At 50.5% G+C, this 25,083-nt stretch overlaps 1 protein-coding gene across 1 annotated transcript in view; it reads left to right on the top strand.

The window, feature by feature from the left end:
* Nucleotides 1-25,083, top strand: part of DPYD (dihydropyrimidine dehydrogenase) — a 319,890-nt gene that overhangs the window by 144,429 nt on the left and 150,378 nt on the right. Inside the window, exons 9-12 of the mRNA XM_087827593.1 lie at nucleotides 2,249-2,356; nucleotides 4,050-4,219; nucleotides 10,479-10,689; nucleotides 18,614-18,798. Coding sequence (XP_087683719.1) covers nucleotides 2,249-2,356; nucleotides 4,050-4,219; nucleotides 10,479-10,689; nucleotides 18,614-18,798 — 674 coding nt within the window. The remainder of the gene's footprint in view (nucleotides 1-2,248; nucleotides 2,357-4,049; nucleotides 4,220-10,478; nucleotides 10,690-18,613; nucleotides 18,799-25,083) is intronic.

The raw sequence follows: 25,083 nt of genomic DNA, 5'->3' as shown, positions 1-25,083 counted from the left end.
TTTTGTCATGTGAGTCTTTATTTTCCGTTGTTTTTATATTTTGCCCAAGACAGTAATGATGCCCAGCGTTTGAAGGTCCTTGTAGATTTACCAGAGTGTTTTTATGTGCACATCTCTCCCTCGTTTTCAGAAAACCCCCTACATCAGGCAGGTCTGTATTCATTCCAAAATTAAGGAATTGGGGTGTCACCATAGTAATTTGACCCAGGTGCAGCTGGAGAGGGGAAATAATGAGACGGGCACCCGGTTCTCTGGGCCCTGGGCCAGGGCCCTCGGGAGCAAGGTGTGACCCCCTCCAGTTTGAAGGACGCAGTGACCATCGGGGGTCTTAGCCTTGCCGCTTGCCCGGCCTTGAGGCTCGCGTGGCTGGCGGCCGTTGTGTTGTGCAGAATGGATGGGGTTAGGAGCCCCTCGTCTGGCCACAGCCTTTCAGCCCAGCCAAAGACGCTGTTTCACGGACTCGCCGCCCACCTGTCCGCACCAGCCGCCTCAGTGTGTGACGTCACTTGTGTGTATCATGGTTTAGATGAACGTTTAATTGTTTAATTCACGTCTATCCAAATGTTTCATTCCATAAATCAAGGCTTTTAGGGAGAGGATACAAATGAAAGGAAACATTCACCTCACATCTGTGCCGAGAGCTTTATGTACATTGTTGCTTTGTGTCCTGACAAAGAAAGATTGACCTGCCCAAGGCCCCGGTGGCCTGTGCGCCGCAGAACTGGAATTTTCATGCAGAAAGTCTGACTCGGAGGTTTCCCTCTTATTTAAGATGCACTTGTTTGGAAATAGTTACAGAAATAAGCCCGTTGGCATGAAGATATGTTTGCAAGACTAAATAAACAAAAATAAAGAAAAGGAATGGTCACACGGGGACGTTGCTTTAACAAAGGCTCGGGGGGAGAGCCATGGTACACAGCCCGGCGTCCCTCCGTGAGCCTGTTTGACGAGTCTCCCTTTCGTCTGCAATTTTAATATTATCCTGCGTGTCCGCCTGTCCCCACATGAGGCTTAGACAGGGAGGACCGAGAAGCCGGGCTCCGACCGTGAGGACTGAGGTCGCACAACACGCCCCCTTCTTCCAGGAGAAAGTGGGATCTCAGATACAAAATTCTTGGAAAAGAGAGAAACGCAGGACGTTGGCCGCTGGCTACGTTTGGTCCCCCCCAGCCAGCCAACTTGAGAGGAGTGACCTGCTCGGTGGGATCGTGTCTCCTAACATCTGCTTGTGGAGAAAGCGCGGGCGTGAGATACCGAGGACGGAGGCGCCTGCAGGGAGGGTTCCCGTCCCAGAGCACCGAGGCCGGCGCAGTGTCCTGCGCTGGGCTCTCCCCTTCCCGGGGACCGTGAGGCCCCCCCGTGACAGGTCTGTGTGATCACTGTCTTCCCCGCGGTGGCTCAGCCGTCGCTCAAGCGCGTGTCTCCGAGAACGAGCGGCGTCGCACCAGTGCTTGCTCAATTCGATTAACACCGAGCAAGTGACCCGGGAAAGGAACACGGGCAGACACGAAATCTGAGACGCCTAACCGCGTCCGACCGACCGCGGCTGCGGAGACCCGGCCCGGAGAGCTCACGCCTCCTCCGCTCCTGACCAGACACAGCAGGAGGCAGAGTATTTAATATCTTGTTCGTGCTAATTGAAGTGTGCGCAACTTAATAGGAGCACCAAGCCTTACTGCGCGCACCGCGGTTAGTTATTCCGTAGTTGTTCCAGAGGGAAACAAAGCAGAGATGCGTATTCCAAAGAGTGTCAGATACGGGAAAGTCACCGGCAGGCCACCAAGGGGATGCACGTGAGAAGGAGAACATTGGGGAAAGGAATTGTCCCCGAGACAGGAGTCACGAGGGAGCTGCGGCCCAGGGCGGCCTCGGCCTCCCCCGTCCTGGGCCGGGCGCGCATGTCTAGCCTGCGAGCAGCGCTGAACGCTGGATGTGGAATGATTCATTTAGACCCCACTCGTTAGGTAGCGTCACCGTGTGTCAGGGCTTCATTCCAACCTCACGCGTGAAAAGCGTAGGCTCTGCAGCGGACCGTCAGGTTGGGAGCGGGCATTGCCGCCCGCCTGCGCCCTGGCCCCCAGCAGCCTTCCTCCCTCTTCCTGTGCCTCAGTTTCCTCATGTCTGATTCGCTTATAGATTTTTTTTTTCCCCCCTAAGAACCCATCAAGGATTGCAGCTTGCTGCTTTTTAAACTAATAGGAAACGTTTCTCCGCCTGCTAATGGCATTTTATAAATTTTGTTTCCTAGGTTTGCCGGAACCCAACAAGGACCCCATCTTCCACGGCCTGACGCAGGAGCAGGGGTTTTACACATCCAAGGACTTTCTGCCTCTCGTAGCCAAAGGCAGTAAAGCAGGTAGAACATGTCGTCTTCTACTCCCGATGGCGCCCGTGCTGCTATATTATTATAAATTTACCTTAAACCCAGGCTCAGCGGGACGTTGCTCACATCGACCCCTTCATAACACTGATACAAAGAGGAAGAGAGCCCGATCTGCCCGTGTGCTGTGCCCTGTCCACACGTCGGCCACGCATCGTCGTGAGGCCTGTCCCGTCGTGCACGCAGGGCTGAGCTGCGTCCTGAGAAATTGCTTCAGAGGAAGAGAGTCGCAGACACACGTTGGACGATGTTCTCGGGAGAAATGGCCGGGCTTCAGTTTGGGAATTCTTGCATTTAATTTTTTTTCATTTTAAAAGTGGACAAATGACCCTATCGTTTGTGCCCAAGCGGGCGGAAAGAGTGTCCCTTCTAGAGCAGTGAACTTGTGAAGTTAAAGCGCTTTAATAGACACCTCGTACGTGGCGTCTGTGTGATGTCGCTCCCTGGGCCCCGGGAACCGCCCGGAGCTAACACGGTCCTTTGCTTTATCTGCACTGGAATCGGGTCTTAATGAGAAAGAAGCTGCAATGTGTTCTCTAAAAACAGGTCATCTAAATCCTTTAAACATAGATATTTTAAAAGCCTATTTGACATCTAATTGCATGTAGGAAAGATAACAACTTAGTTTTCTCCCAAAATTAAAAAAAAATAATAATAACCTTTCTCTACTCAGCTGTTCTGTAGACGTTTACAGGTGAAGGTGTGCACCCCACACCCCCACCTCCCTCCCTCCAGGAGAACAGGACGGGTGTGGCTGGGACGCTTTCTGAGGAAGGTCCTAGTCCCGCGACATATACAGGGGCCGATTCATCCCAACACAGACTCTTCCAAGCGAAATGATTGCACTTTACTGAAATGACAGGCCCATGCTGTCCATGGTGCCATTTCAAAAATTATAGTAATTTATCTCATCACTGGTGTTATTTAATCCAATACCACACTCCCACTTCAAGGCACGGAGAACATGCCTTTCGCATGGACGTCAGGTCTCCGCACAGGTGCTCTTGAGAAATGCACGTGTAGAAGGTCATTTCTCCTGTCACGCTCAGTTTTATTTTTTAAAAAAAACAAAAAACATAGAAATGTGGTAAATAGGAAAAAGTTCTATTTTAACTATTGAAAACATAGTTTAAGAAATTCTTCGGGTACCTAAAGGACATTTCCTCAGCATGTTAGTTTCTGACTTTCGAAGTTCCCCGCGTGGTTATCTAAGCGGGGCTGTGGTGAGACGTCCCTCAGGGTGACGGCTACGTAACATTTTCCTGAAATGCTGTGATTGACTAACTCCCATCGTGAGGGTCGCTGGCCCTTCTTCTAACTCAGGGAAAAGTGACGAAGCCAAGTTAAAAACACAGGCCACCTCCTTGCCCAGAGACCGTTAACTGACGCCAGGGCGTCAGGGCCTGCACCCTCCAGGACGTGCCGTAGCCACCCTTTTAGAAGGAAAGAGAGTGGATTACGGGGACTGGGACTGGGACCCACACATACGGGCATATTTACAAAATGAGAATAAGACCGTCCTCCAGCAAAGCAGCATAACTGACAGCCACGCTCCCTCCCGAGCGCCGCGAGGCGCAATTTCCCTCGGCTCCGAGGACACGCATCCTCGGAGCCGAGGTGCGGGGTGGCCTCCCCACGTGAAAACGGGGTTCCCTTTGTCCATCCTCAGGCATGTGCGCCTGCCGCTCCCCGCTGCCGTCGGTCAGGGGCGCCGTGATCGTCCTGGGAGCCGGAGACACCGCCTTCGACTGCGCGACCTCGGCCCTGCGCTGTGGCGCCCGCCGCGTGTTCGTGGTCTTCAGAAAAGGCTTCGGGAACATCAGAGCCGTCCCGGAGGAGGTAAAGGGGCGTCACGCGTGGGGGCTTGTCGGGCAGCGGATGTGGGGAGAGGAGACCGGTCCTGAGCCCTCTCTGAGTCTAAATTCTTCTGTTCTTTAAAGATTTTTTTTTTTTTAATGTCTTTATTGATTTCAGAGAGAGGAAGGGAGGGGGGAGAGAGAGAGAAACATCAATGATGAGAGAGTCATTGATCGGCTGCCTCCTGCACGCCCCCCCTGGGGATCGAACCCGCAACCCCGGCATGTGCCCCGACCGGGAATCGAACCCGTGACCTCCTGGTTCATGGGTCGACGCTCAGCCACGGAACCGCGCCGGCCGGCCGGGCTCGTAGCATGTTTTTGAAATTGTGAAATGCAATTCTGAAAATTTCTGGGCTAACTAGCCCTAGTTGTTTTTCTAATTCAGACAGACAGAGGGAAAGAAAGCGACCCTATAACACTGCTTTGTTTAAAATAAGGACTTTATCTTCGTCGATGCCCAAGCGCCTCCTACTTGCAGGGCTCACGTCCTTCGCACGCACTCAGCTGGTGGCCGTGGGCTGCGCCGAGTCTCCCGATCCTGAGCAGCAGGCACTCCTCACAAAACCTGCGGGTATCGGGAGGATGTTGCAGTTGAGACGTGAAATTTTTCAAAAGCCAAATGTGCAAGCGTCCCTCGGAGGGAGGTGGCCTTGTCACAGCAGCTCACTGAGGTCAAGTCCCTCTGCTGTCAGACCAGGGAGCCAGGAGATGGCCGTTGTTGTTTCTGAAAGAGCTCTAATGTCGCGTCATTTAGAATTAGTCATTCGTCAAGGACAGGTTTGAAAGCGTCTCATGCTCACGGGTGACTGTGACTAATCAGCTGGGTGCGCGCACCAAGGACCTCTCAAACGTTCGTGCTGTTAGGAGCGACCCTGCCTCAGGGCCTGCGTCTGCTTCAGGGTGGACTCCAAGACAAACTGTTGCCAACGTGAAGAATTAACAGCCCTCGTTCCTCTGCATCTCCCCTCTCCCTCCTGTGTCTCAGCCCGACACACACAGACTGCACCCACACCCGGTCCCTTTGAAGTCCGTGGAAACTGAGAAGCGGGCTCTTTGGAATTGTTCTCAGATGGTGTATTGCGCGCTCGGGCTCTTGGGTGCATTTGGAAGTAACGTGATGCGTCTGTTGGTCGAGGCCTCGCCCTCCGGCCCGTCAGCACGTGTCCGTCCAGGCGCAGGCTGGCTCGACGGTTTCGGAGGGGGGGACGTGCAGAACAAGGCACAGTCTCCTCGCCCTCGGATGACAGCTGTGAATTATTCCGAAGGCCAGGCGCAGTGGACGTGGGGTCGTCTGAGACTGTGCGCTGCGGGGTGTGGCAGGGAACAGCGTGACTGGATCCCACCGAGCTCTAATGGACGGAGCTGGGAGCCCCCACCCCCTTTCTCTAACGTTGGGGTCCAGAGCCCCCCTTTGCTCCAGGATCACCTGGGGGGATCTGAAACAGTTTGCTGGGCCCTGGTTCTGACTCAGTAGGTCTGGGTGGGCCTGGGGATTTGCATTTTTGACAGGTTCCCCGGTGAGGCTGCTGCTGGCCCCTGCTCCGAGGCGCCCTCCATGCCGATCCCAGCGGCGGTTGGGGGCGCCCTCCGCCTTCCTTGAGAAGGCGCCCGGGCCGCAGGAGAGGGGTTTGATGAGATGAGGACACGAGCGTCGTCAGCGCATTGATGTAACTCTGATCCCGCCGTCTCTTGGGCTCCCCTGTGGCCTCACACACGTGCTTCTGACGCCTTCAGGCTCCGCCGCCGCGGTCCTCGGGGAGCGCAGCCGGGCGCTGAGATGACGGGGAATCTGTTAATGATTCCCCAGCATTTCCCGCAGCTTAAAGAAGTGAGATTAACTTTCACAGGAGAACAGAAGCCCCCCAAACGCAGGATTAAACGCCGGCGACGGATCAGACAGAACCTCGGGAACGCTCCGGGCTCCAGGCGGTTGGGGATCCCTAGAAGCAGGCGAAGGCCAGGGCTCAGCAGCCGGCCGAGCGGGTGATGGTGAAGGTGGGCCGGGCGGGACTGCGCAGCCCTGTCCTTGCTGCGAGGAATGGGGCGAAACTGTGCTGATGGCAACGCCACGCACGAGGGGCCGGGGAGCGCCTGCCGTCCACGGGCTGTTTCCCAGTAGCCGCCACGTGAGATAGGACTTAGTTCTGCAGCAATTCAAGGGGGTGTCTAGACTGCGCCTTGGTGCCCTTGGCTGCCCCCTTTCCATTCGCTAAGACGGCAACGGAGTTACCTTGGATGCGCCCGAATCCATGCAGTTCAGCACTGAGAAGTGGGCTGTTCTGATAATTCTACTTTATTAGTTATAACAATAAAAACAACAGGCCCGGGTTGCCTGGGCTGTCAGTCAAAGGCGTCTTCATCGTTAAGGGGGCTCGGAGGTAATTAATCATCTTTCTGCGGAAGCCGCCTGAGCCTTCCCACCGAACCCTCCGGGACCACACCCGGGAGGGCCTGGGTGCGGCAGGCGTCCCCTCAGGCGTCTTCAGTGTCACGGGACGGGGCCGGCGCTGCGTTCGCAGTCTCCTCCTCGCCTGCGTCCCGCTGGCTGAACGCGTCTTCCTGCCAGCCGCCGAGGCCCTTGCGTGTTTACTTAATTATAAGAAATATGAACCTGGGACTGTTTTTAGCCAATAACCTGTCTGAGCTGGCAAATTCAATTGTGCTTAATAAAGGTAACGTCCGTAGCCGCTCCTTCCACATCCGGCAGCTGCCGGCCGTCTGAGCCGGGGCTCCGCAGGGGAAGCGACGGGAGACCTGTCAGCGTGATCACGGTGCAGAGATGCCAGCAAGCACGCACACACGCACACACACGCACAAACGCGCACACACGCGCACACATGCACGCAAACACACACGCACACACACCCCCCACCCCAGCGCACACAGTTAATTAACGGTCCTTAGGGACTCCAGGGACTAAGATGGGACGTGTACCTTCAGTCCTGATGGTGACATGGGAGTCACATTCCAAGGATCTGGGCGTGTTTACACGTTTGAAGCATGTGAAGATTCAGTGTCGCAGGAGGAGGGGGAGGGGGGCCATTGAAAGGAACGAACTAAACGCTGGAGGGCTTGGTTCTGGGTGAGACGCCCCAGCCTGAGCCGGCCCATCTACAGAACGCGTGTCATAACCGTGTGCTCCGTGAAGTTTCTCCATTCTTGACCCTCCCACTTACATGGAAGTGACCGCTCAGGAGATGTCCGCCCCTGGAGGGTAATGTTGACAGAGAAGACCGTCTGCTCAGGTTGCTTCTCGCGCTTGGGGCGCATTGGCGTTTACCGTGTGCTGGTTCGGAGCTCTGCCCTTTACAGTTCAGAACCTGCACTTACTTTGCCTACACGTGATCTGAAAGTGAGTCGACACCATGCTCTTAACTACAGTAAGTTAAGTTGCTTCGTAATTTCCACAGCAGGGTGCCCGTAATGTCAGTCAGACCCCATCACCCGTTAGGTAAAGTCCGTCGGCACTGCCGGCTGGGGCGCTGTTTTCATCCCGCTCGGCATCGGCCACGTAGCTTCCGTGAGGTCGGAGGTAAAAAGCAAAGCTAGCGAGCGTGTTCTCTCCCGCCTCCTACGGCGTGAAGAGAAAGTCACAAGTGGGTGAACTGAGCCTCGAACGTGGAGCCTTCTGGGTGCCGTCTCCTGTGTTCCCCGAGGTGTTAGTGGAGCTGAGGACGAGAGGCTCGGTCGTTGGCTGAATGCGCCCGTTGTCCGTCCTGAGAACAGGCGCCATCGAGCGAATGGATACACGTGTGTGCCGTGAACACCCGTGTTCATGTACCAGACTCCCGGAGACGCTCATCACTGACGATCACGGAGACACGAGGTGTCAAAAAGCACTGACGGCGATGTCTGTGAACGCCTAGCCCAGGAGGCTGACTCACCTGCACAGCGAAACACCGAGACCACTGCAGGAGCCCAGACCGCCGCCAGTCGGGTCCACCTTTCTCTCGTGGGGTGTAACGAACGGCTGAGCGGGGACCCCGTCGCGACAGCGTGCTCCGGACAGGCCGCCTGTCTTCTGCGCGCCGGTGTGACCGCGTGGGGACGGGTGTTCGGGAGCATTGGCTCCACCTACGTCTGAGCAGATGGTGGTCCTTTTGTTGACTTGATGTCCTGGTTTTGTACGAGAATCGCAGCTACGGTTAAACGGCATCGACTCGGACTCGTTCCTCCTCGACGTCAACTTCCGCTTTAGGGGGTCTGCCTGTCTGGGTTGCCTTAAGCAACACCACGTGCCCCTCAGTGAGGGACTGTTCTCCCCGTTTCCCATGCAGGGAGCCCGAAGGTGGGAGAGTGTTAGTGACCATCTCAAATAAACAGCAGAAATACTTCACTTGCCTCGGTTCCCTGTCTGAACAGCGGGCAGTGTTAGAGCCACTGTGCATATGCTCACCTCCCACAGCAGCCTCATAGCCATGCTCTTTGATATTACTCATCTCTTCCCTTTATGATGGAAAGAGAAACACTGCGTAATAATCGCTTCTGTGGTCCAGTGTTTAAGCCTTTAAGGCCAACATTTTAAACACGCCACCAATGGAACAGACCGAGCGGCTTCATGCTAACATACAGCAATGACTAGCGTTACTCAGTATGGTTTTATTAGCGTCTCCCTAGGGGGTCTTGTTAGAATTTTTCCCCTAATTACTACCATTCCGATCACTGTAATTTTAATGCCACAGACACTGTATCTGTTTATATGTTGTGGCTCTTTGGGGGGGGGGGCTGGCGGTGTCACAAACCATGACGCTACGTTTCCTTCTCCAAAAATCCACGTTCCCCCCATTGCGGGCGATGTCACTCTCACCACGAATGCATAGCACGGACCGAGCACGTCAGAGCCGGTCAGTGGTAGTCCAGTGGAGACAGTGGTTCTCCAAGTGTCACCCCTGGGCCAGCAGGGCAGTGTCACCTGGAACATACGTTACAGAGGCACAGGGTCAGGCCGCACCCGGGCCCACAGGGTTGGAAACTCCGGGGTGGCCCACGCGGCCTGCTCGGCAGGCCCTCCCGGTGAGGGACGCAGGGCAGAGCTCGCGCCCACCAGCCGGGGGTGGATGGACTGCTGAGAGGCGGGCCCGCGCTGTGACGACATCGAACAGGCTGTGCTAAAAAGCTCACTTTTCCATCTCGGTGTGGCCCAGGTCATTCCTGGTTTGAAACCTCACACACACCCACAGCCTTTTCCACCTCCCTCGTCGGGGTCCCACTGAGAACCCACCTGCCTGCCACGGGGGAGGGGAAGGAGGGGGGCCCAGCACCCCTCAACCTCTGGGGGGGGAACAGTGCGTGGGAAAGTAAATAAGCAGATCCTTACCTTCTGTACTGATGAGCACCCGTTACGGGCATGTGAACAAACAGGATGGATTATGTAAGAGGCGCGGAAGGCGGGGACTTTTTCAAGAGGAGCATGCCCCCCCTTTCTTACAATTTTCATTTGCATTTTTAAAAAAGTAAGAATAACCGTCACTTAGTCCCACCGACAGGCTCACCCACTCGGCTGACGTTTCTCCAGCTTGGAGAGATGCACCCTGGTAATAATCAGGGGGGTTTGTTTCCACATGAGGCATGAATATAAAGAGAGCTTAACCTGCAGAAATGAAAGCAAGGAGACCAGGCCGCTCTAGTCAGAAACCTCACACACACTCGCACCGTAGGGCACACAGTGCCTCAGACTCGAGCAATACCCTGTTGGTTTTTTGGTTTTGTTTTGCTTTTTTAATTATCTTTATTGTTGAAAGTGTTACAGATGTTCCTCTTTCCACCCCCTTGTTCCCCCCCAACCCCAGGCCTTCCCCAGGGTGTTGTCCGTGTCCATGGGCTGTGCACACGTGTGTATAAGCTCTTGGCTCATCTCCTCCTGCCCCGCTTCCCCCGAGATCCCTCAGTCCGCTCCACGCTTCTGTGTCTCGACCTATTTTGTTCACCCGTCTGTTGTGTCCGTTAGGCCCCGCATCTGGGTGAGATCACGGGACAGTCTTTCTCTGACGGGCCCGTTCCGCTCAGCATAATGCGATGCCTGATGTCCAGGCCCCACGGGACGGCCCCAGCTCGCGGCCTCCCGAGTGGTCAGTGAGTTACACAGCGTACACGGCCGGTGCCCGCGGCCCAGCCTGGGCTGAGCAAAAGCGCCGCGCGGGTTTCTGGGGTCTCCGCGCCTGCCGCGGAGCGCGCCGTCGGGATGGAAAGCGCGGTGGGAAGTGCAGGAGACGGCTTCAGTTTCTGCCTGTTCTGTTCAGATGGAGCTCGCCAAGGAAGAGAAGTGCGAATTCCTGCCGTTCCTGGCCCCACGGAAGGTCATCGTGAAAGGGGGGAGAATCGTGGGGATGCAGTTCGTCCGGACAGAGCAGGACGAGTCGGGGAGCTGGCGCGAGGATGGGGAGCAGAGCGTGCAGCTGAAAGCGGACGTGGTCATCAGCGCCTTCGGCTCGGTCCTCGGTGACCCTCAAGGTACGGCCGGGGGCCGGGGGCTGGGCGGACTCCCAGCTTCCTCCCCGGGAGCTGTTTTCACTTAGATGTTTATTTCCTTCGGGTGGGAACGCAAGCAGCCTTGACTTAAGAGGCTTAAAAAGGTATTTAATGCTTTTTATACAGGATTATTTTTAAAGTGGGGGATTTGAAAAGAACATTAATCTCCCATTTAAGCCGATGATCAGAATACATATTCTGTCTTGTCCCAGCGTCCGCCGTGTTTCTTCCGTAAGATCGGCTCTCTCCTCAGTCAGACCTGAGGAAGGAAGTGTGACAGGGAAGGTGACCCGGGCAGTCGTCAGCGATTCAGACCCTGGGGGCCCGGCCGACAGACGGAACCAGAACCATGGGTCGGGCCCCCCGTGTCCAGCCCCCGCTGGATCCACCCAGCCAGGAAGTTAGAGCTCGGGTCATTCCTCTGGGCGGTCCCCTGGCGCGACGCGCTGAGAGGAAGGGGCGGGAAACGGAAGTGTTTCGCGTGGCATCCAGCTGAACGGCCCGTCACCGGGGGTAGACCGTTGTGTGTTACGTTTTGCGCACACGGCTCCCGGTGGCTTCCCTTTGCAAACCCTTTGCCTTCCGGCACACGCTGTTGACATGACAGCAAACTCTTTCATTTACTGAAAGGAAAATAAGAGAGAGATTTCTCTCGGGCAGAGATTCACTAACAGCAATAGCCACAGGAACCCGGCCTGTGCCCGGCGTCCTGCTCTAGCCGAGCCGGAAGGACGCTCGTGTCTGAGACGGGGGGAGGGACTTGCAGGCACATGCATGCAACAGATGAGGGAGGTCTCAGCCGGGCCTCAGGACGGCTCATCTGCAAGGCATCAGGCATCTCGGTGTCTGGAACCTTCCAGATGTTGAATGTCATCAAGATAAATGCTTCCCGATAGCGGGCTGATGGCCCGAATTTGTCACTTCTCCTCTGGATGTCTCCGTGACAAGTAGACACAGTCGCCGTGTGGTTTATTTATTCATTAACTGGGTTCAGGAAGGAAAAAAATGAGCCATGAGGAAGTGGCATCATGTTACCCAAAAAATTGTCCCCTCCTTGCGACTCTGTGCATCACCAAAAACAGTAAAAGCGAAGCCGTGTTGAACCAGCAATTCTCTGGATGGTTCGCCTATGAAACGACCGTTTAGCTCACCCGTCTAAATTTATGTTGCACAACTGACACCTCGAATAGTAAGAAAAATGCATCTTTTCCTAAACAAACCTCAGGAAACGTAACTCAGAGAGCATGAGAAACAGCTTGTGCAACCTCAGGTGTGATTCTGCTAAGCTGAGGCTACTTAGTGTGAGTTTTTAAGTGCTTGAAAATCATGCAATTAAATAAGTACAATTAAAAACCTGTGGGTTTTTTAAAAAATGTTTTTAATTGATTTGAGAGAGAGAGAAACACCAGTGTGAGAGAGAAACACGAATCAGTTGCCCCCCGTAAGCAATCAGACTGCAGATTAAAGCTGCAGCCTGGGCATGTGCCCTGACCAGGGATCGAACCTCGATCTCCTGGACCCTAGGTCGATGCTCAACCGCTGAGCCACCGCAGCCGGGCAAGACATTTTATTCCTGAATTGTGCATTTACTTAGGTACAGAAATTTGTTTAAAAGAAATTCTGCTGCATGTCTTAAGGGTGCCTGAAGGGTGCCTACAGCCAGCCCATCAACGAGGGAAAGAAGAAAAACAAAGTCCTAAGATGGATATCAAAAAATAACATTAATGAGCTGCTAAAGCTAAAATTACAGGAACTTATGAAATTGGTTAAACATAAAAACCATTAAACTGTTTACTGAAGCTTCTCAGATATACTGCAGCTAATGAGCATCCTGCTATTTAAACAAGCCGGGATTGAGCACACATCGCATGGCCACGTAATTAGTCACGGCCGTCACACACGCGCGGGCTCACTTTTAAAGCTCCATTTAGGGAATCTTTTCCATTTGATTTATTTTGTTAATTAAAATATTTTTCAGTATTCGCTTATATTTTAATAATATTGTTTCTGCACATCATATCATTTACCACTGTTCTTATTTAGGCTTTAAATGCTGCCGGTGGGGGATCTTGTAGTAAACATTTTTCTTAACCCCTTTCTGTCATTATTTACATCACTTCACAGTCTCACGCCATATTCTGGAAAGTTCTTCCACTGGGAAGCCTGTCTAAACTATTTCGGGAGCCTGTCTACTTTTTTTTTTCACTGCCTCCTAATTATCAAGAAGTATTAAGCACCCAAATGTGCATAGAATTATGACGATTATGGTCCAAATCAGATGGAAGGATGAGTCCCTCCTTCCAGGAGTTTGTGGTCGTAAGTAGATGGTGTCACTGAATATTAAATAAGAAATCAAAGTGCAGCGTGTGGGGATCCAACGGAGACTTTGCAAACAAGTCCCCACACGCTTCCTTCAAGGACACTGGCCTCCGCAAGGAGCTCTCGTCCAGGTAGAACAAAATCAGATCTTTAAGGAGTTTCGAGTTTTAAATAGATGGAATTATTGCAGAGAAATAAGCAAATCAAGGTGAAGTGCTTGGACAGGTTTAATTCTGAATTGATTAGTCGGTCAGTTTAGGAAATGAGAATGAGACTCCCCAGAGTATACACGGGAAACAGGAGTTGCTACAGGCAGTTATTGACGTCCACCTTTGTGTTTAACATGGGGAGCCCCAGCCCGTCCCAAGCATCCTGGGGAAGAAAATTAAATCTGTATCTTCACGCTGCCTGGATTCTACAAGCTTATCCAAACTGAGCATTATTTAGCCATAGCAGCGGGGACATCTAATAGTTAAATCAAGCAAGAGAAATTAGCCAACTGCCTGTTCTTCCCCAGTCAGTGTATGTGCCACTGGATAAGTTTTATTTTAGAAGCTTTAAAAAAAAAAAAGGAAAATATTTGTATTTATTCCCCACAAAGAGCTGACCCTCTAATTGTGGAAATAAGACCTACGGGAAAATAATAAAGATGGGATAATGTGAGTGCTAAATAATGGAACAACAGCTATTACTTTTTTCATATTTTATCAACCAAAAAACATGCATGGAGTGCCTTATATTCCAATGATTGGGCTAGATGCAGGGGAAAGGTGCCAACTCAGGTGTGGTTCCCAAAACTCAAGGAAAGGTTAGACGGTTGCTCATTTAACAGAAAATGTTTATGGTTAACTTAACATAAAGGCAAGAAAGATGGTTCCATTAGGAGAGATGACCTACAGGCTGTATATGTAAAGCTGGTCAGGACCAGAATCCTCTGCTGTCCCTCTAACCCTCATTGGTTTCTCCTATGGCCCCCAGTAGTGAAGCCCCAAAAGACTGTTTGGGGCACATTCCTAACTTTCTGTTGTTCCCATACTGAGTCAGTGACAAGGAGGACTTTGGAGTCAGAAATAATTGGATTCAAATACTGGCTCTGCCACCTATTGGCTGTCTTCAGGGTGATAATATCTATATTAGGTAGAGTTGTTCTGTGGTCTAAGTGAGATATGATATAGAAATACCTAGCATCATGCCTGCCTCACACAAGGGATCAATAAGTACAGCTTGCCTGGCTGGTGGCCAGTGTGGCTCAGCGGTTGAGCATAATCCCATGAACCAGGAGGTCACTGATTCCTGGTCAGGGCCCAGGCCCAAGTTGCAGGCTCAATCCCCAGGAGGGGGCATGCAGGAGGCAGCCGATCCATGTTTCTCTCTCATCCATGTTTGTATCTCTCCCTTCCTCTGTCTAAAATCAATAAAAATATATATATATTTAAAAATTTAAAAATAAATACAGCTTGCTTTTCTTAACAGTCTTCATTAGGTGAGGGCGATATAAAAATGAGATGGACGAAGTAACCAGGAGAGAGTGTCCTTTGGATGACTTGAAGCCCAAGAATGACAGTTTATAGATAAGGGGAGCCCAGATGGAGGGACATCCTGCCAATCAAGAGAGATCACAGTAATGGGATTCCACCCCTGGATGCGACAGAAAGGCGGGGGGGGGGGGGGGGGGCAAGGTCACAGGACTTGGTGACTGTGGAGACCGTGTCTTCACTTCAGGGACAGACTGGAAGGAATAAGTGGGTGGTGAAAGCCCTGGGCAGTCAGTGTGAATGGCTGTAAGAAATCAGGTAAAGAAAGACGTTAGTATGGCAGTGAAAAAACAGAACCATGTCAAAACCAGTTTTCCAAAAGGAGAGGAGAGGAGACTGGGAGAAATGCAACATTCTAAGGAGAGTCAGAGACGATACTTGGGGTCCTGGAGGAGCAGGAAGGGGCAGGGTCAAGGCTGACTTTTGAGGGGCTATGAGAGAAAGTGACGAATCTTCGTGTGGGTGCCGTGGTGCTAAGGGAGTGGGCAGCATCTTGCTTCAAACGTTCCGATGCCGGAGATGTGAAGACAGAACCTGTGCCATAGGCTTTGATTACTCTCGGTTGAAGGCACTGTCCGGCCTGTCCCTTTCTTACCCCAGGTTAGTTTACTTAAACGGACCTCTGACCCCCTGGCCCTATAGTTAGAGATTATTTGCTCTTGCTGAGATTTTTGCTCTCAGCCTTGATTTACCAGGACTGTTGCCTCATCTTGCATGTTTTTTCATTGTGCTTTGGTCCTTGTGGCTCGTAGGTTATGCAAAATTAAACAACAAGCACACAGATGAATCCATCTATGTTTTCAAGATAGCATTTTGTTATAAATGTTGAATTTTTTTAATTCTCCCCATCATTATTATAACATCTCAAAGCCAACACAGAATACGAACCTTCCTTCTTCATTGTGATTTCTGTTGCATTGTTTAGGGAGGGTTAATTTGCATTTATGCACTAAAATACAGCATCCTTGACATCCCTTTATGAACACGGAGAAATATGCTTGTCATATGCGTGTGGGCGGCTCTTCTGTGGCTATGACAGAGCCGCTCCGTCAGCTTAATTGACCTTGGCAATCTGCACCTCCTGGCGGTGTGTCCCTGAGGGACGCGCCTGCAGTGTGGAGCTGGGGCTCATTGAAGAACTTGTGTCACAATACAATTAAGTCTGTATGAAAAAAAAATCATTCCATGCATAACATTACATTGACTAAAAGTCCCTATTTCAAGACCTCTTCCTGTTTGGAAAGCTACCTCAGAGTGTCATATATTAAAAAAAAAAAAAATCTCATTCGAACATAGTAGTAATTAAAGCAGAAAATTAACATACATCTCGAATGTTTGGCATAAATTGAGGATGTTTGTGTTCTTTTTAAAGACTGTGTGAAATTCCAGACACCCTGTCCTTTAACTCCTTTCTCTCCCACTTGCAGAATAGGACAGACAGTGAATAAGCGCGTCCTGGGGTCTTTGTTGAGTCTTCTTCTGTCTGTCTGTCTGTCTGTGGAGCTACCTGGGCGTATGCCGGGGTCCCTTCCGGAGACTGTCTCCTGGAGGCCGGTGGGAAACGGCCAGATCCTAACAGAAGGGCCCCCCGCCCTGCTCGGCTAAGTTATAGATGAGAAGGACCACAGCCCTTCTACTGATACCCACTTACCTCTGCCTGCTTCTGCCCCACCCTGTACCACGAGGACTTCTGTATGAAGAAAAAATTCACGTGTTCACATTTGCACACCTGGCCGTGAAGGAGGCCCGTGCAGGTGAGGGGCCTGACGACTACGCTTCAGTGACTTCACAGGACGGACGCCTGTGGCTGCCGGAGCTGCTGAGGGAAATCACAGGCGACGAAGGCGTAATCCCCACTTGCTCAAGCGTAGGGAGAAATCTGCGCGAACCTTCCAGGATACTCTCCTGCAAAATGAGAAAATGGATGAAAGGGCTTTGATTCCCTAGCGAAATAATTTTGAATCCCGTCTCATTCCGGCATCGCCTCTATTTCAGGTCACTACCTAGGACAGCGTTGTATCAGAGGCCTGGGCAAGGAAGGCATTTCCTACACGGGAGAATTATTTTTTAGTACGTAGGTGTATCCTGTTGCATGAGCCGTCCAGTGGTGATGGGTGACGGCACCGTCATCCCAGCAGGTTGAGTCGAGGAGCCACGCTCGCTATTGACTTTCTTGCAACTCAAGTAGCTGTCAACAGATGGAGGTGCAGATCTGTTATGCAACAGGGAGCAAATGATAAAGGTCTCTTTTCATGTGACCTTTAAAGACATTAGAAAAATCTTCTCAAAATGCCATTCTGCACTGGAAATAATCACATGAATATTTAATTCTACTCTGGATGAAAGGTGAAGTCACATCAGAGATACAAACAGTAGCAGACTTTTAAATAAAAGCCTGAGCACAATGGCCTTGATCCCTCTGCTTGTTTCTCCATTCACGTGTCCATCGGACCCGGAGTCTCCCAACCTCCAGGACTGTCCTGGGCTCTGCGGTTCGGTTCTGAGAGACGCAGACACATCCCTGTCCTCGCGGAAACGACAGCCTTGTGGGGAAGACACAGTTGGCAGTGGCCCCTGAATGATTTTCTAAAATTCTAATATTCTTTCGGTAGAGAGTTACATATACATACCAAGGTTTGTTTTATTTCCACTGTTGCTCAGAAGAAACTGGTTTTTGGTGTCCGAATGACATTTTTTACTTGGGTTATTTTTTTATATTTGACTCGGTGTATCCAGCAACTGACTTCCAGTGTCTTCCAGTCTCTTCTCCTTGAATGGACGTTGTTACAGTCTCTTTTTCTTGGTTTGCTTTCGTTGAATTTATCGGGGTGACATTGCTTAATAAGATTATATAGGTTTCAGGTGTACAGGTCTATAAGCCACCATCTGTACTGGGTGCTCACCCCCAAGTCAAGCTCCTCCCATCACCACTTGCGCCCCCTCCCTCCTCTCCCTCCCCCCCTTTTTCTCTGGCCAGCACCACACTGTGGTCAGACTCACAGACAGAGAACAGACTGGCGGCGATCAGAGGGGAGGGGTTGAGGGCTGGGTGGGAAAAGCGAGGGACAAAGTCACATTTCCTTTTGAATGGAGGGAAGACCAGCCCCTTTAGTCCACCCTGAGACCACCCTCGGAATTCGTGCCCCGAATGCCCGGAGGGGACATTTCCTCCCGCGCCCTGGCTCAGGTTGCCCATCACGTGCGGGGCTGTCTGCCTTTCTCCACCTCTGGGTCAGCTTCATCTCCTCGCTCATCAGGACCACGTGTCCAGTCCCAGTCTCCTCGGGACACTTCCCTTAAAGAAGCTCGGCCTCTCCCTCGCCCCGGCCACGCGTTTGGATTCATTGCCACGCAGAGAACTTAGCAGTCACGTCAGCTTGTTTGAAAGGGTTGTAAGGAGCTCTAGTGGCCCTGGTCGCATTTGTTGACGTTCACAAAATAAAGAAAATGGAAATTGACTGTTAAGGGTGACTCTCTGCTGGGCCCATTCGGTTGCTCAGCAGTCGGGCAAGCGAGTTAGTGTGAGTGTAGAGGACTTCGCGTTGTGTTGTTTATAAAATTTGTTGTGAAAGAAGGAGATGGGTCACCGACCTGAATTCACAGCACAGCTTACACCTGTGATGCGCGGACGCAAGTTTGGGATCATCCGAGTAATGAGGAACCCGTGAAAATAATGGTCATGGACAAATCAAGTCTAGGAAATACATTTTAAATCCATTTAAAGGGATTTAAATAAACTTCATATTCATTAAAGTATGTAAAGAGATGTACTGGCCTTCCTCCCGGATTCATGCTTCTTAGGCCCGAAGCATCGCCCTACTCTGTGGCCTTCAGTTTCTACAAGGGAGGTGTGTGGAGAGCTGGCTAAGTCCATACCCTGTGTTCTTAACTCGGACATTTCATTCACTTTCCATTTTTATGCTTCATTAAAAACAGTTGCTTGAATCCCTAGAACAATTATTAAATCATAATATTTATTAATTTGAAAATTATTGTTTCATGATGCACAGATTAATCATGTCTGTTGTCTTTCACCCCTTTTTTTTTCTCAGTAAAAGAAGCCTTGAGCCCGATCAAATTTAACAGATGGGGCCTCCCAGAAGTAGATCCGGAAACTATGCAAACCAGCGAACCCTGGGTGTTTGCGGGCGGCGATGTCGTCGGAATGGCCAACACGACCGTGGAATCGGTGAATGACGGGAAACAGGCCTCCTGGTTCATGCACAGATATATTCAGGTGGGCACCTGCGGGCAGCTCTAGTTAGGTTCATCCACTTGTTCACGTGAGCCGTTCTATAAGGTGTGTTGTAACAATATGTGAAATCAGTCACATACGTATTTACTTAGAGAAAACGTGCTTATTTATGTGTGTGGAGTACAGTGTTTGGCCGACCAGACATTTCACTGACCAGTCTGTTATCTCCTAGAAGAAATGAAAGTGGAATCGGGCTCTTGTGCGAGAATTTCTCTGTAATAGACTTTTTTAGAGAAACGTGATAATTTAAAGACATCCGTGTTGGGGTTGCAGTGATTCCCATAGTTGTCTGAGAGCTCCGCTTAAATTTCATTAGGTAATTTAATCAGTTACCACTTATTGAGCAGCAGCTGTTAGGCCCACGCTTGACTTTGGGAGGGAACCAGCGTGAACAAATGAGAAGAGTCTGGCCTGGCCGGTGTGGCTCAGTGGTTGAATGTCAATCCTTGAACCAGGAGGCCACAGGTTCGGTTCCTGGTCATCCTCTCTCTCTAAAATAAATATTTTTTTAAAAAAAGAGAAGAGTCTAAGTGGTTAGAAATTTGGGCTCTGAATTAAACAGACCTAGTCGCACACCCGGTTCCGCACTTTCGAACAGCGTGACCTTGGGCAGGCTGCTTATAGCCCCAGGACATGGTCTTCTCAGGGGTCGGTAATAATTCGAGTTGCTGCCTGTCGGGTCGCGGTGGGGATTGTGTGAGAGAATTCATGGAACGCTCTCAGATGAGAGTCTGGGCTACACGTATTTTCTGTTTACGTTATTGTGGGTTATTGGAGATCATTTCCTTTGGGTTGTTAAAATGGTGTTAGAGAAAAATTACAAAATAGGTTTGAATAGAAAGACAAAGTATAGGATTTTAACAGACGGAGACTGAACAAGGCTATTTCAAGCCATGATAAAACCATTTATTTAGTCAATTATCCATCTGTAGACATCCGTCTGTCTATCCAGGTCGTCATTCACACGCGGTCTCATTCATTCACCCCGGAAACAACAAATTTAAAGAACCAGCGCCTCCTTTATAGAGATCACTGATCACTAGGCCTATAAATGTGAATTAAAACCTGGAACTTGCCATCCATAATCTCACAGCCTGGTGGGGAAGACAGTTGTGTAAACACACATCTGACACAATAGAATGAATGCAATAATAAAACTGTAAGGCTCGGGAGGGTGGGGGGGGAGAGTGACGAATTCTGTGTGGACGTGGGATCAGCAGAAGATTCGCAACGTTCAGGATGCACCTAAAGGGGAGGGTAGGGGTTAGACAAACCGGAGGACTCCTCAGTGATTTGAGTCGCTGGGACTCCGAGAGGCCACCAGGTGGGTTCTACGGGTGGTTCCCCGCACTCGGGGCTCCCAGACTCGGGCCCCGGCTGGCTGAGGCCCCAGCACGTTCTGCTGACCAGCGTGGCCTTCCGTCGGGCGCTTCCCGGATGCCCACGTTGGTGCTCTCCCCAGACGCCTTGCACCTGCGCTCAGCTGCTCTTAATTTTACCAGAAGGCAGCCTAGGCCGGGGGAGGCCCCGAGTATAGGGAATGTGCAGGGGGGCGGGAAGAAGGATCTGTAATTCTACGGGGTTAGGACAGGCCGAGGGTACCCTACTTGGACCTTAATGGGGGCGTGTAATGGGGCCGAGTGTGTAGGGGTTATTTGCATAAGGAACTGACCCCGTCAGGCCTGGTGTTCATATAGAGAGAAACATTTTCTAATTTGTCAACATCTCCCTCCTTAAGAGGCACTGTTTTATGACATTAGGCCTGTTCTTTAATCAGCAGTCGGGTACGACCTCCCCGTCACCTGTATACGTTAGTGCAGCCCGGGCGTGTCTGAGCTTTCCTGTCCCACGCGGAAGGGAACTGCTTCATATCAGACATAATTTTGACAGTTTACCCAAAGAAAGAATATGTGGCTGGAAGGATGGCTATAGCTAGATGAAAATTTTTTTATAAATTTTAATATTTGTATTTTTACTTGCATCTTCCTAGTGGATTTATTTGTTTAACCTGTGTGTATGCGCGCACACGTGCAGATGGGTAGATAAAAGGTTCTGTTCTAGGAAAAATAAATTTAACCTCGTCAACCTTTCGTAATGATGTTCGAATTCAAGGCCTGCCCATGCGAAACCATGAAGAAAAACATATGATATGACGTAACGGAAAATTAACTAACTGCCACTAGTATATGCTAAGGTCCTCAAGGAACACAGGTCAGCTCTGACTAAAGTTATTAGAAAAGACTCACGAGAGACGCGGCCCCCGATCCTCACGCTTCCTGCAACATGCCCTTTATTTCCGCTCGGCCCTGGCGGTGAGGCTACCACTTGCTTGGCCTCTAACATCGCACGTCCTTTTGGCCACAGTGACCCTGTGAAGTTAGTATCGTTAGTGCTTGTCTCACAGCTTTAAAAAAATACAGGCCGTCCAGCGATAAAGAGACCGACTCAAGGCCAGTGTCTCGTCGGCTCTGAGGCCAGGATTTGAACACAGGCGTCTGTTACTTGCCTCTCTGCGGAACCGTCTCCCGGGCACTTCTCAGCCCTGGATTCCTGGTCTTGTCGATCAGGAGCCGTCCTTGCCCCACAGTGCATGTTGACATTTAAAAATGCAATAATAATGCTTTAGAACCTGGCCTGAGAGTCCCGCGGTAGTTGGAAGTGAAATCATGAGGAGACGGAGCGAGGAACCTGTATACTCCGTGCGCAGCGCAGTTCCCGTTAAACACGCCTGAACCAGGACAACTAGGGAGAGACACGGTCAGAGTATGAACGCGCCACGTCTCCCGACGGCCAGAGCGAGCAGAGGGGCGTTTCCCTCGGTTCGTGTGACGAAAGGCCTGAACCTACGTGTCCATTGAGGATAAAAATGAGACATTTTAATTATATAGGTAAATCCGCGACGTTCCCGAACAGCAAATCGGTTAAATCCGGATGTTCATTGGAAAACACAGGCGCACGAAGAAATTCTCTTAAACTATGAAACAAAAATCAATAATTAGCTGGTTACTCAGAAAAAGTTAAAATGGGGAACTGTACTAGGAAAAACAATTTTAACCGCATCAACCTATCATAGTGATGTTCGAATTCAAGGATATAAGCTCAGCATGTCATTTTAATCTAAAGCATGGAGATGTTTCCACATTTTCACTTCTCTTAAAAACGTAGCACCTTGCAGCGATGACCTGCAGTGAGGAGCAGCTCAGCCCCACGAAACTGACTTTTAAAAAGTGGCTTCAGTCCCATTAATTCAAGATTGAGGGTTATGTCATTCATGTCTCCTGACTCTTCAGTGTCCTCCTGCGTATATTTTTTTAAATCTCTCATTTTCCTTTCTAATCATATTATTTATCTATGTTTGGACGTATGGCTGAACATCTAGAGAGGCCAGCGTATGCCTGTCAATATTTTATTTTTAATATATATTTTTTATTGATTTCAGAGAGAGAGGAAGGGAGAGAGAGAGAACCATCAGCGATGAGAGTCATTGACCGGCTGCCTCCTACACACCCCCTGCTGGGCCAGGCATATGCCCTGGCTGGGGATCGAACCCCAATCTCCGGGATCATCAGTCGATGCTCAACCCCTGAGCCATGCTGGGCGGGCTGCCCATCGATCTTTCACTTGAGAAGTCCCGAGCTAACAAACAAGAACAGGAGATGGTAAGGACGCTTTGAAGTCGGGGGATTTGAAATTGAGCTCAGTGCTCAAGGATCTTTGCTGTAGAGTTAATTAAATTATGTGTGTTCGTATCAATAAATGAAATCTTGCACCATCTTTGAAGTTTGAGGTTATGTGAAGGACTTTGTCTTTCTAATATCTTTAGTGACCAGTTAGTTTATTAACACTTCCTGATTTGGGGTCTCTTTAAAATGAATTATCTTTGCAACGAGGAAAGTGACCGATGTTTGTACCTGAAAGACTGATAAGAATACAGCACTTTCTTACTCCTGGGGTATTTACAATTTTACTTTCTATTGGGCTCAACGAATTTCAAAATGAGCCCATGTTGTTGGCTTGTAAGAATTTTAAAGCTACTTCTCGTATTTTTACGATGTGAAAACACCTAACGAACGATCCTAAGAGTCCTCGTGTTGAAGTCGTCTGCGGTGGACAAAGATGAACAGTTGCTAAAAATACAACCGTCTGGGGTTTTAGGAAACAAACTCGGAGGAATGTGCATCTACGTCCGAGTCGCTGCTCCGAAGACTGTCAGAGCCAACTTTAGATACAAGACGCTTGGTATCGTCGCCGAAAATATCACTTTAATTCCACCCCGCAGAGGAGCGCCGGCGGTGTCGCACTGCCTGCAGGACCGTGATTTGCGAGCTGGGGGTTGGCGTCGCACGGGCGTCCTGGTGGAGTTTTCCGTTACCCTTTGCGGGTTCCGAGGCGGCCCGTCCGACCTCGCGGTCTCCCCGGGAAGCTAATGGGAAAGCCTGCAGCAGTCTTCCCAGGAAAGTCTCCAAATGTCAAGTGTCGTCTCTCCAGCTGTTAGATGGATGGGTAGCCGAGAGGCATTTATTTGGGTGCGCAGCCTGTGAAATCTGGGCGAGGCAGGAGAAAAGGCTGTAATTTGGGGGCGAGTTTACCAGCCCTCATGATTGGCAGCCAACGGCGGCGTTCCTGCCCTTAGAGAATAAAAGGGGGGGGCATTGGGGGGAAAAGGGGGCCGTCTGTAATACTTTCAACAGTAAAGATAAATAAAAAGTAAAGTAATTGTTGATAGATATGTAAAAACAACAAAAATATCAGAAACTAGGCCTTAAAATTGCCCCCCCCCAAAAAGTGCCCTAAGTGGGGGCATCATCAATATGTCATATTAATTTTTTTTGTTAATCTTCACCTGAGGATATTTTTTCTATTGATTTTTAGAGAGTAGAAGGGAGGGAGGAAGGGAGGGGGAGAGAGACACATCAGGCGGTTGCCTCCCACACGCACCCCAACAGGGGCCGGGGGTAGAACCAGCAACCCAGGTACATGCCCTTGACCAGGAATCGAACCCGAGGCCCTGTGGTGCGAGGGCCGGCGCTCTAACCGCTGAGCCGCACTGGCCAGGGCTCATGGTAACTTTTGAATCCCCCTTAGTCTTATCCACAGAGGAGGGGAGCTTTTCCGACGACAACCCTGCTGAAAAATCTCGAGACCCACTGCAAGGCGTCCTCCGTCCGAGACACACAGGAGGCTCTAATCCCTGTGTTCAGGGAAGACCGAGACCGGTCATTGGCCACTCCCAGGTTGAAAACAATGAATATCGATAAAATCACAGCTTTAAATCCTAACGGATTCCGTTTGAAGTGGCGATAGCCTCCCCCCAAAACTGCTGTGGGGCTTTGTCATGGCTAAATGCTGTTTCCACGCCGAGTTTTCCCGCTCAGCCAGGATCCCAGAATTGAGACAACTCCAGCCCAGCTTCTCGCCGGGAAACGGGGCCTTTAGACCGAACTAGAATTGGAAGCATGTGATCTCATTTTCACCCCTTTCGATGGGAAGTAGTCGAGTTAAATGTGCTCACAGTCAATGAGAAATGAGACCCATTTCAAGAGCTTATAAATAAACATGCAACGAACCCTGCGGTACCCTCGGCCGACGTGGCCTCCTGGATGGTGCGCTCGGGTTAATTTTTAGTGTCCTCCTCGGGTAGTATTTTTAAATAATTATTAAGTATCAGAGACATGACACTTTTTTCTATTAAAAATTCTATCTGTAATAATGTGTAGCTTCCTGGGTCTGAAGGGAGATGTGTTTTTTATACCATCCCTGTGCTATAAGAGGACATCAAGGGGAAAAAAGAAGAGCCTGTATCTAATGGAGCCGTCAGAACAAAGCGATGGAGCCGGTGCTGGAAGAAAGTACCATGACTAATAAGTAATTTTAATGCCTTTTATTGACTTTGTGTAGGGTTCCAAGCCCTTATTAAACGGCAGCGTTTGACCTGAAAAGTAATTTAAAATGAAATTGTCTCCATAAAGGCAGAATATTTCCTTACCAATAGAGCAGTGGATTGCTACTTCAGGCAGATAACTCCACATTAGAATGGGTAGGAAAAAATAACTGAAAAGCCCAACCCATGGCGGACGGGGCCTGACCTCGGCGTGTGCTGACGGAGGGAGAGAAATTAGCGGCTCGAGGTGGGGGACTCCCCCCGAAACCCCAGCACCCGACGCCTGCAGCTGCTTGGCGGTCGGCAGTGTCGCCCCAGGACAAAGTGCCGGAAACCTTCCCTTTGCTGGGGTAAAAGTTAAAATGCGAAATGATTCCATTGGACAT

This window comes from Miniopterus natalensis, chromosome 19, assembly GCF_054644295.1.
Source record: "Miniopterus natalensis isolate mMinNat1 chromosome 19, mMinNat1.hap1, whole genome shotgun sequence".
Classification (NCBI taxonomy): Eukaryota; Metazoa; Chordata; class Mammalia; order Chiroptera; family Miniopteridae; genus Miniopterus; species Miniopterus natalensis.
This window is presented reverse-complemented; position numbering and strand designations above follow the sequence as displayed.